Source organism: Setaria italica, chromosome II (genome assembly GCF_000263155.2).
Source record: "Setaria italica strain Yugu1 chromosome II, Setaria_italica_v2.0, whole genome shotgun sequence".
NCBI lineage: Eukaryota > Viridiplantae > Streptophyta > Magnoliopsida > Poales > Poaceae > Setaria > Setaria italica.
In genome coordinates this window covers 1849257-1860905 of record NC_028451.1, presented here as the reverse complement: position 1 = coordinate 1860905, position 11649 = coordinate 1849257, and the positions used below count along the sequence as shown (strand labels likewise).

The following is an 11649-nucleotide window of genomic DNA, read 5'->3' as shown; positions in this document are numbered from 1 at the left end:
TCAGGACATAGAAGAGATGATCGTGCATGATAGTCTTACGTCATATCGTCCGCAAGAGGCTTTTGTGTTAATGGAGGATTGTGAGACTATTCATTAGTAGAATAGTGTTCGCGGCTACCCCTCTTGCTGAAACCGGAAGTCTAGTAGCGAGAATGCCGCCAGACGCAGAAAATCTTGGAAGTTACTCAGCACATGAAGAAGTTGAAGGAAGGGCGGCTGTCGAGCACACGCGGGGGGGAGTCGCCGGGCCGCCAGGAGGAGGGAGGAGCACACGTGGCACGCGGGCGAATTCTTTCCGGTGATAAGCCCGGCCCAGTTTGACTCAAGCCCAATTACAAGGCTCACCAGTCACCATATTTGTTCGGCTGGATCGCTGGGAAATGGAATAATCGCGACCCAGTTGAGGCCCATCCAAACAAATTATTGAGGTTTTCTGGCCAGTTCTCACGCGATACAAATGGAAACATAATTTTTTTATAAGGAAATGGAAACATACATTTGGATTTGGCCATTGCTGTGTACACGTAAATACACTGTACGCTTTTTTTCAGATGCTATGGAAATACTTGTTTTTTTTTTATCATCTGCTGTTATCTCCACAACGTGGGCTTCCACACCGCCGGGACAGTCATTACTGGCCTACAGCATGCGGACGACGCGGCGGCGTTGGACCTATGACGCCACGGCCGCCCATGCCACCGCCTCGCGTGTCGCCCGCGAGCCCCGCCTCCTTCTCCTCTCCGACGCCGCCCTCCACCGCGACACATACGGCCAAACGATCAGCTTCGACCGCCAGCCAATCCATCCTCCCATTCCTCCGCCGTGGGCCGCGCCGCTGGCTTCGTCGGAAAGAGGGAAGGGTCGTTAACTGCATACAGAAGTTTTCAAAAGGACCCCTCTTTCCATATTTTATCTTCAGAACTACCCCAATCGAATCACGATTATTCATCGCGATCCATCTGGGGACCGATTTTGAACCGTCCGATCAGTCCTGTGCAGCTCAGAGCAGTTGAACCGTCCGATCAGTCCTGTGCAGCTCAGAGCAGCAGAAAAAAAAAACCGGCACCAGTATTTTTTGAAATTACACCCTATGATTGAAGTTTCCGTCAAAATATCCCCCAAACTGGATCGCGATCCAACTTGGGGTCCATATCAACCGTTCGATCGGATACATGCAGCTGTGATCGAGGCCGGAAAAGAAGCAGCGACATTTTTCCAAAAAGGCCCCGTTTTCTGACGTCAGCCTTCAAGTCCACGACGGCGACGACGCCACTGGCCCACCGCGCACTGCAAGTCTACAACACCACCAGTTCACCTCTGCCGCCCGCCGGCCGCCGCCGCACGGCCGCAGCCAGCCAACTACCCATGGCCCCACCAGTTCGCGGTGCACTACAACAACCACCCGCTAGCGCAGCAGCTCCCACTAACCTTCTGGAGCAGGAGCCTTCGCCGCCGGCCGTCGCAGAGCCCACCACCCATGGCTTCCGGTTCCGGCGAAGAGCTCCACGGCCACGAGGATGAGGACTACGGCGACGCGGCCACCATGGAGGCGGTGCGGCAGCTGCGCGCCGGGTACGCCTGGGCGGACGTGGTGTCGTTCGAGCCGGCGTCGGCGGCAGGCCGCGCCGTGCGCGTGCGCGGCGCGGCGCAGGCGGTGCGCGCCGTGGGGCGGCGCGTGGCGATCCTCGTGCTGCGGCAGGGGGCGGCCACCGTGCAGTGCGTGGTGTCCGGCGGCGATGGTGGGATGGCGCGGTTCGCGGCCGGTCTGAGCCGGGAGTCGGTGGTGGACGTGGCTGGCGTCGTGTCGCTGCCACGGGAGCCCGTCCGCGGCACCACCCAGCAGGTGCTCGACGTTTTGACCCTGTCGATTCCGAGTCAATGTTCTTTCGCCACCGATCACGCCTGCTCACGCCCGCATGTGGTGATTGGTGAACAGCTCGTGGAGATCCAGGTGGAGAAGCTCCACTGCATCAGCAGGGCCGTCCCTAACCTCCCGATCAGCGTCGACGCCGCCGCGCGGAGCGAGGAAGATGTCGCAAGAGCCAAAGCTGTAAGCTCCTGGCTGCAGATCCTCGGCAACTTCTCCTTGCAATTCCCTGCTACTACGTGCATGATGAAATTCACTGCAAACATGCGTGTGCCTCATGTATCCACAGGCCGGGGAGCAGCTTGTTCATGTCGGGCAGGACAAGCGGCTGGGCTACCGGGTGATCGACCTCCGCACCGCCGCAAACCAGGCCATCTTCCGCGTCCAATGCCAAGTCGAAAACGTATGCTCTACAAAATTTGCTGAAGGACTCACTCACAAAATCCACTGCTAGCTAGCTAATCTTTTGTCAAACAATTTGAAGAAACATTTCAATCTGAAGAACACGCCGAAGAAAAAATTGCCGTACGTGCAGGTGTTCAGGCAGGTGCTGCTGTCGGAAGGGTTCGTTGGCATCCACACGCCGAAGCTGATCGGCGGGTCGAGCGAGGGCGGCGCGGCGGTGTTCAAGCTGGACTACAACGGGCAGCCGGCGTGCCTGGCGCAGTCGCCGCAGCTGCACAAGCAGATGGCGGTGTGCGGCGGCTTCGAGCGCGTCTTCGAGGTGGGACCCGTGTTCAGGGCCGAGAGCTCCGACACCCACCGCCACCTCTGCGAGTTCGTCGGCCTCGACGTCGAGATGGCGCTCAGGGACCATTACTCCGAGGTGAGGGTGCCTGACTGCCTGCCGGTTCTTCTTCGTCTCTACTGTTTCTGAGTCCATCTACGTGGAATGGTTTGGTTTGGCTCCATGGACATGAGCACATTGTTCTTCAATTCTCTTGTGTGTGGCAGGTGTGCGATGTTGTGGATCGGCTGTTCGTCGCCATGTTTGATCATCTGAACAAGAACTGCGCCAAGGAGCTCGAGGCCATCCAGAGGCAGTACCCCTTCAAACCGTTAAAGGCAAGCATTTGCATTTCATGTTGTCAGTGTCAGATTCAGATACACGATTGGTTTCAGATTCTAACCGATCGTTGTGTTGATGCTTGTTGCAGTACTTGGAGACGACGCTGCGGCTCGACTACGACGAAGGCATCCGAATGCTGCAGGAAGCCGGTGTCCACGTTGACCCCATGGGGGACCTCAACACTGGCCGAGAAAAAGCTGGGCGAGCTTGTTCGAGACAAGTATAAATGAGCCTGCTCCTCTCCTGTCAGTCTGTCAGCGATTCAGCATTGCGTGCTTGACCTGGGTAGAATTAAACCATGACAGGTACGGCACGGAGTTCTACATTCTCGGCCGGTACCCGTCGGCGGTGAGGCCGTTCTACACCATGCCCTGCTCCGACGACCCACGGTACAGCTGCTCCTTCGACGTCTTCGTCCGGGGCGAGGAGATCATCTCGGGGGCGCAGAGGGTGCACGACCCGGAGCTCCTGGCGGCGCAGGCGGAGGCACGGGGCATCGACGTCAGTACCATCGCCGCCTACGTCAACTCGTTCCGGTACGGCGCGCCGCCGCACGGCGGGTTCGGCGTCGGACTGGAGCGGGTGGTGATGCTCTTCTGCGGCCTCGGCAACATCAGGAAGACGTCGCTCTTCCCTCGCGACCCCAGGAGGCTGGCGCCATGACCCCAGCTCCATGACCCTGTCATGTGGACCCCCCGTAGTTACATGGCACAAGACATCTAACATTGCAAGCTGTTTCGAGACTAGTGCAACTCAGGATACATCATCAGTTGCACAAGAAGGGAGCAGCAGAATCTATGAAGCGACCTGAAACTAGCAGCTACATTATTCACCCCCATTCGATATACATTATTGGAACTAGGAGCAGTCCATGTACGTAGCTAATTATTCAACCTACTAGACTCGCAGAAGCTGATTCATGAGACAGGCCAGGCCTCCCTCCCTCCCATTCGAGCAAGTAGCTAGACAGCAAGACAGTCCTTGGGGTGCCAAGGAAGAGCGACAAAGAGCCATTCAGTCTAGTCTATGGGGCGTTACTGCTTGCCAGCGCCGAGGACTCGGCACCGGTATTCTCCCAGAGCCCAAATCGGGAAGATGTTCCTGTACTGGGAGTAACTGAGCATGCAGTTCTTGTTGAAGACTCCTATGATCTCCTGTGTTATGCAGAGCAAAAGGTTATTCATCGTCTAAGGAGGACTGCAATTAGTTATGGGATTAAAAAGAAACCTTGATACATACAAATATCGGTTTATCCTAGTTATTAATAAGGCAAAAAAAATCTGAGATACCTAAAACAATCGGATGTTTAGATATCCAGAAAAATGAGGAGATTATGAGGCGTCAATTGGTACATCAGCAACATATATATCTAGAATGTTCCAACCGTTTTGCTTCTACAGCAAAGTTTTAAATTGATGACATATGAGATGGAATAATGCATGTGTTAATATTTCCATAGATCGATTGTTACTTAGGAGGCGTTTGGTTGGGGCTCAGGTAACGCAAAGGGAAACTTAATCAGGTCACAGCTGGTTTTATGGTGGAATCACTGATTATGTCTTTTGTTTGGTTTGATGCGTTCACCGCTCAGGTATCACAAGGTAGTTTTCAAATTTAAATACTCCTCATGGTAAGTAATGCATTGTCAACAACCAATACTATACTGAAACATTACAAGAACGACATAGCAGTAACTGGAGTACCATGCTCTCTTGAATACACCAGTAAGATCTCGATGCACATACCAGTACTTTCTTTAGCAACTAAACAAGAATGTTAACTATTTTGAAATAATTAACTTAGGACACAAGATAAGGAAACACAAGTGTATCCAAAAAAAGTATTCAACATAGACTGAAACCTAGCCAACGAGAACTCAGGTAATCTGAAGATAAAATGAGAACTCAGGCTCTCCATATTCAGCATAGACTATTCATCACTTCATAATAACCATCTCACACAGGATAGTTTAACCATGTGGACTCGAAAAGATGCAACCTCCCTATCTTGATCCACCTTCTATCCTATTCCTTCTCTCTTCCTCTTCAAAAGAAAAAACAGAAAACAAGTAATGAGCTGTGAAATTTATTTATAGAAAGAATAATAGACATAATGATTCAGCAAGCATGTTCAACCAGATGCTACTTCTAATATCAATAATTGACTGAATTTTTTTGCTCAAGATTAGCAGCCTTAAACTACAAGCAATGAGCTATATATAATACAATATGTTAGCATGATATGACTGCAAATTTAGCAAACAGAATTGTCCATTTTGTTTTGCAACAGAATATCCAATTAAATAGATATGGAATCCACATATCCAATTGAAGAACAAAATTGATTTGCTGCACAAATTCTAGGAAATACTTTAACTAACCATCTATGCTTGGTCTGAAATACTTTAACCACATATCCAATTGTTGTTAACTAGCAAGACCCGACAAGTAAGACTCATGTACGAGCAAACACACTAGCAATAAATAAACAGCTGAAACAACATAGCAAAGTGTCACATACCAAGCATGTTTAGGATAAATTCTCTCCTCAGTGTCTCGTCCATTGTTAACAGCATGCTCATTTGGTCTAGAATTCTCATAAACACACTAGCAGCTTTGACTTGTTTGCTCCCTGTGAACCCAAGCTTGCACAGCTCTGTTGTTGCCTTTTCTTTTAACTTCTGCTGATGATCCTCTTTGAAATTTTTCTCTTGAACAGCAACCTCACGTTCCATCACTGCTGCCATTTTTCCCATATTTGTAGCCACACCCTTTAGATCACCTTGGACTTCATGTAACATGTCCAAAATAGGGTCACTTGATGTTGCAGATACATGATCCTTTCTCTTCCTGTCTGTCTTCCGCCTCTTCAAGCTTGATGAAGCTGAGTCAATAGAGCGTCTAAGGGTTTCTCTAGACATCCTATCCTCCTCCTCCTCTTGATGGTTATCACCTTCAACTGCAAGTTCTTTCTCTATGTTTCCAACTGCTTCGCTAAACCCTTCTGCGCCTTCACCATTTGCTATGTCACTCCCATATATGGCAGCCAATGAATCATAATAAGGGAAAGCAACACCATATAGACCCTTCGCTTCAGGATGATACTGCAAAGGAATGAACTAGTCTTTCTCAACCTTGGCACGACACAGAATGTTGCATTGCAAGTTGAAATGAAATACCTACATTGAAGTAAAGTTTAGACATACCTTACAATGTGCTTCATACTATATTTTTTCACACTGAAGCATCTTTCTATTCTCATCCTAGTTGAAGCCACTTTTGTTAAGCATTACCTCCAGTGCCCCGAACTTTGTTCTAAAGTGCCTTACTCTTGACTCAATGTGGGGAACAACAGATATTCCATAGTTAGGTAACTTTTCAGCCAGATGAGTCTCAAGCACTTAACAATATCCATTCTTAAAGCCTCCCTCGCCCTTCCACCTTGGGTCCAAAGATATCTCATACAAGGCTTTAACCAATTCATCATCCTCGGCAACAGTCCACTTCCTTTTATTCTTTCCCTTATCACGGATTGTTGTTGTTGAGCTCTCAGATAAATCCATAGCTGCACAAAATGATAACATGTTAGAAGGGATTGTAAAACAAATCTACAAGTACTATACATTAACTTTAAACTCAGTAAACAGAAACTTAGGGGCGCACTTCTCCCCTGCGCGAGATGAGGGTGATGGGAGTATCGAGAGGATGTCGGGGGTGACGGGGGAGCCGAGGTGGAGCGGTATTGATAGGATACCGGGGAGGGAGGCCCGTAATCGGATGGAAACTGCCTGGTATCCGATTGCGGGTAATCGGATTGTGGAGGAGGTTGAAATAAATGGGTGTATGGGTATCGCTTAACACCTGTAATCTGTTTACGTTACATTTATGCGAACCAAACGCCTCCTTAGTTGCTATCACGAATGGAGTATCAGGATTTGAAGAATTTAAATCAGCACCAATCTGATCATACATATAATATAATGTGAGAACTGGAAACATGTTTCAGATATCACACCTCATACATAATATTGAATTCTCTGCAGAAATATCTAGAATGAGGCACCCTATAGAGGGTCAGTATGTAAAGAAAGTTAGGGGCATAACCTTGACAAGGAGCTTCATTCATTTTATGCGAAAAGATTCACTTGCTTTTGCAGAAGCGACACAAAGAATTGCTGCTAGAGGTGTACGTAGATCTGCCGAAACCATATTTGGCTGCAGTTTTAAGAAAAAAGACATTCAGCACAGAATTATAAAGATTACTGGAGCGCCCAATGCCAAACTGACTGAAAAGTGACACTTGAAATTCAGGAAGTGGAAAAAAGGCTTTAAGTAAGAATTTGTATGCATATTGAAAGAGTATTTTTCACAGTTATTCATTAAGATACAGTGCCAACAGCCCATTTGGCATCACCCTCAATATTCAAGATGGCACACACACACACATCACAAACCCTCCAAAAAGCAGCATAACTTGCTTAAAATAATTAGTTTAACCCAGCATGCTTTTCAACTAGCGACTTTAGAAATGCAAGACGAATAATTTAACAAGCGCAGGCCAGTGTGCCAGCATGAAAGAAACATGGAAAAGCAAGGAAAATGAGGAAACAAGCCCTAATAAAGCAAATATAAAGAAGCACAAAGAAAAATTTTATACTTATTTGATCTTAAATAGTCACAAAAGGAGCAGCTCAAGATAACTAAGTATAATTTTTATCTAAAAGACACAAGTTCCTATACCCCAACCTCAACTAGAAGATCAGGACGAGACTCCAGGGTTACTAAGTGTCTAAACCCTCCCTTGAATTCAACAACACAAAAGCAAGTAGAAGCATCATATTAATAATTACACCTGCATGGTGCTCCAATAAAATTTGCAAGACACCAGACCCTCCATACGAAGCAGCAACATGTAGCGGTATCCCTTTAGAAGAAGATATGTCAACACAAGTACCTCTAGATATCAACAGACGTGCCATTCCGTCGTACCCTAGAGAAAGGGTGAAAAACATGCAATAGTGTTAGAGCTAATGAATACGATTTACACATTCTTAACCACTCAGTACAAAAGAATCCTGATAAGGCCAATGCCTTAACAACAAGATGTTCATATTCATGGAACTCCTTTGATTCGTGTTTAGTGAAATACAGGAGGAGTGAAGTTTAACTAAACTATATACAACGAGATTAGTGAAACCAGATCTAAGATACTATCAGGCTCCTAGTGGCAAGTACACATGAGTTTCTTCGAAACATTGAATGTTCATGACACAAAAGTGGCCTTATCATAACCAGATAGTACAACAGTTGAACACTTGATGGCTGAAAATGGATACAGTATGGTTTGTTTGCTTCAAAGCACTACACAGTGATGCTGCTAAAAAATGTAAGTAGAAATTTACTGATGTGCAGAAGCATAACCTTCTTTTGCAGCATAATGCAGAGGTGCAAAGCCTATGGCGTGCTGGTTATTCAGATCGGCACCTTTGTCAAGAAAATACCTCGCTACAATTGCTTTTCCATGAGACACCGCACAAGACAGAGGAGTCAAACCTGTCAATAGTGTTACCAACAAGTGATTTGTTCATATCACTACTGCCAAGCAATCATAAATGACTATGTATAGCTCTAGTGATTTACTAAGTTAAAACATTAATGCTAAGCAATGGTTCATAAACAATTTACAGCCCACAGGAGACCTATTACTGATTTACAATGCAGTACAAACATCCCCAGTTTCATAACTAGAGGAACATATCACACAGAAACACCATGAAGAAGCTAAAATTAACATCGTAACAGAGGTTCACTGAAAACACATTCGCTATCAATTGACATGGGCCATTCCACAAATCAGATTTGACCGGCACATTGTTACAATACGTATACATACAGAATAAACATCAGTACCAGAATTGATTGAACTTCACAACATGATCTCAGAACAAAAATGCAGAAAGGAACATGTAAGCGGGTGTGACTTTACTGGCAATAGCTATCATGCCAGGTAAGACTATGAACAAGCACAAAAAGTATGCAACCAATAGCAATGACAACAAAGTAGCAGACTTATAATGTACTTCATCACTGTATAATACCATTTCTAGTGATAGAGAGGTGACACTAAGAAACCATGTTGTACAAGAAGAAACAAGAGCATTCATGTACCACAATTATAGAGTATGATCTCCTGATAAAATATATAAACAATTCACGTCATAAAAGACCATATTTTCAATTGGCAGATCGTCAAATTCTCTCTTTAAGAATTACATAACAACCAAATCATTATATAAGCAGAAAAACTGAACTAATCAAAACATGAAAACGTTTAATCTAGCACCTGAGGACATACGTACCGGAGCCATCAGTAGCAACAGAATTGAGGTAAAATCCGAGATGCTCCACCAAATGCTTGCAAGTATCCATTTGCCCCTTGCTTGCAGCATCATGCAGTGGCCCAACACGCTCCTCCCTCTCTCGGATCTCACATTAATCCCCTCCATCATCCCTTTTGCTATCCTTTTTTTTTTCAAAAGATCCAGTGAAAAACAAATTCTGGGAACTCATTGATATCATATTTCCACAATGAATTATTGCATAACACAAGAGACTGTTTGGCTTTGTACAGTTTACAGTTTTCTGTTTCTTTCCTATTATTAATATATTATCACAGTAGGGGCTTCCCCTACTGTAAATCCATCCAAAAAAAAAGTTCAGCACCATCCAGAAATCACAATATAACAGTACAAAATACATTTAACCGAGGAGGAATTCATTTCTAAAAGCAGCATAATATCTTTCAAGATTCATGCATACAGTAGCAATTTGGAACCAACAAGTACGAAGAAGGAAACAACTCCATCACAAACTAGTATAATATCAAATTACGCACTGAGGCGAGAAATACCCATGTGAAGAATAGAGAACAGAATCCCATTCCTAAACTAAAATTCTGGTTAACCCAAGCCAAATTCCACATCCATTTCTACAAATCTACAAAGGAATTAACAATGAGGAGGCAAGCCACGTTCTCGATCTTACTCATGGTGCGGACGCGGTCGCAGTCCTGCGTCGCTATGATGCGCTTCATGTGCTCCATCGTCGCGGGTCCTGGGCGCGCACGCACGAAACAGCATCACGCATCCGCCATTAGAGGCCTCGAACAGGACGGATCCAGAACCAAATTAAGCTATAGAAAACAACAAGGGGAAAAAACGAATTGCTCCGGCCGCGTCGCACGTACTCATGCCGCTGGTCATCCCGAGACCGGCGGCCATGAGGTCCGTGAACTCCGCATCGTCGAGGTCGTGGTTCCTGTCTGCGGGCGGCCCGTTCCAGCCGCCGCGCCACCGCCCGCTCGCCATGGAGCGATGGAGGGCACTCGCGAAGGATGGTGGCTGGGGTTTGGGAGTGAAGCGAGGAGGAGGCTTCAAGGGGGGGAGAGAGGGGGCGGCGACGAGGGTGAAGGGCGGAAGTTTTTCGGATGGAGGCAGAAATGGTTACGCGGTAATCTGAATTGGAGTGTTCAATTCAGAGGACTGTAGCATCCGCTATAGTAATTTGTGAGGTAAGCTACAGTACCGTACCCCGAATTAACACTGTAGCTAATACTGCATAAACAGTGCTCCGGTTTAATATACCGATATTTTTTACTGTTCATTGCGACAGTAGCGAGCGCTTCCAGTCTTTAATCCTCGATCGGATAGTCCTGAAGGGCTTCTAATACCAGATACTGTAGCTCCTCTGAATTGAACACTTCAGTTCAGAAAAATCCGGACCTGTTCGCTTCAGCTTATAAGCCGGTTGAAAAGCTGAAACGGCCGGCTGAAAAGCTAAAACGGCTGATTTGTTGTGAGAGAAAAACACTGTTTGGTGGCTGATAAGCCGGCTGAATAAGCTGAAGCGAACAGGCCCCCTACCCAGACCGCATAAGAAGTACTACAATACTACAATAATGTGCCAGACATAAATTGGGAAGTTTGTGCAAGATAACCTGGTGATACTTACGTGGCAGTACAAACAGAACGCAAAAAAAGAAAGTACTAAATTGTTCCAAAGAAAAAAGAAAGTACTAACTGCATGTTTATGCTATCAGCATAGGTAAATAAAAGTATCACAACAAGGTAAAAGACACATCATTAATTAACATGGATTCTCTGCAATAATATATACAACTCACCTCTCGCAGGGCCGCATATTAGACGTACATTTTCAATACACATGCATTAATCTCATTCAAAAGACACTTTACATGTGGAGGTAAACTGATCCTGCTCGCTCTATTAATTTCGCATACAATTGCATCATCACCAGCATTTTTTTGTTGCTGAGCTGAGCGATAGCTAACTGAACCACCGATTGATTTGGTTTGCAGTCTGAGAAAGCTGATCAACGAACTGGCGACTTCAATCGGAAGTTCTGACAGGAGACCTGCTAGGAAATACATGGTCCGATTTTCCAACAGCAACTAACAAGACCAGTTGCATCAAATGTGCGCAGTCCACACTAATGGTTTTCCCTGAGCAGCGACTACCGAGAAAACTCAAGCGAGGTTGCCTTCGTCGAGTTCATCCTGTGGAGAATAATTGTTTTTGTTTGTCAATGGTAATTACTCATCAAGGGATGTCATTGCTGTCAAGCATTGAGAAGGGGCCGGGGACGGTTCACGAAGACCGAACTCCTCCACGCCCTTGACAGCAAGTAGGCAGGAT

General features: G+C 46.2%; 1 protein-coding gene and 1 pseudogene across 1 annotated transcript; one reads left to right on the top strand and one right to left on the bottom strand.

Annotated features, from left to right (window-relative positions):
- The first annotated feature begins 1477 nt into the window (after positions 1-1477).
- Positions 1478-4124, top strand: LOC101776426 (aspartate--tRNA ligase 2, cytoplasmic-like). The gene is given in 8 exon segments (XM_014804670.2): positions 1478-1843; positions 1937-2050; positions 2157-2270; positions 2403-2693; positions 2822-2932; positions 3025-3119; positions 3121-3156; positions 3242-4124. Coding segments are annotated over 8 exon segments (1485 nt in total). The 3' UTR covers positions 3600-4124.
- A 1324-nt stretch (positions 4125-5448) lies between these two features.
- On the bottom strand, positions 5449-6498 carry LOC101776022 (annotated as a pseudogene).
- Positions 6499-11649: the final 5151 nt, after the last annotated feature.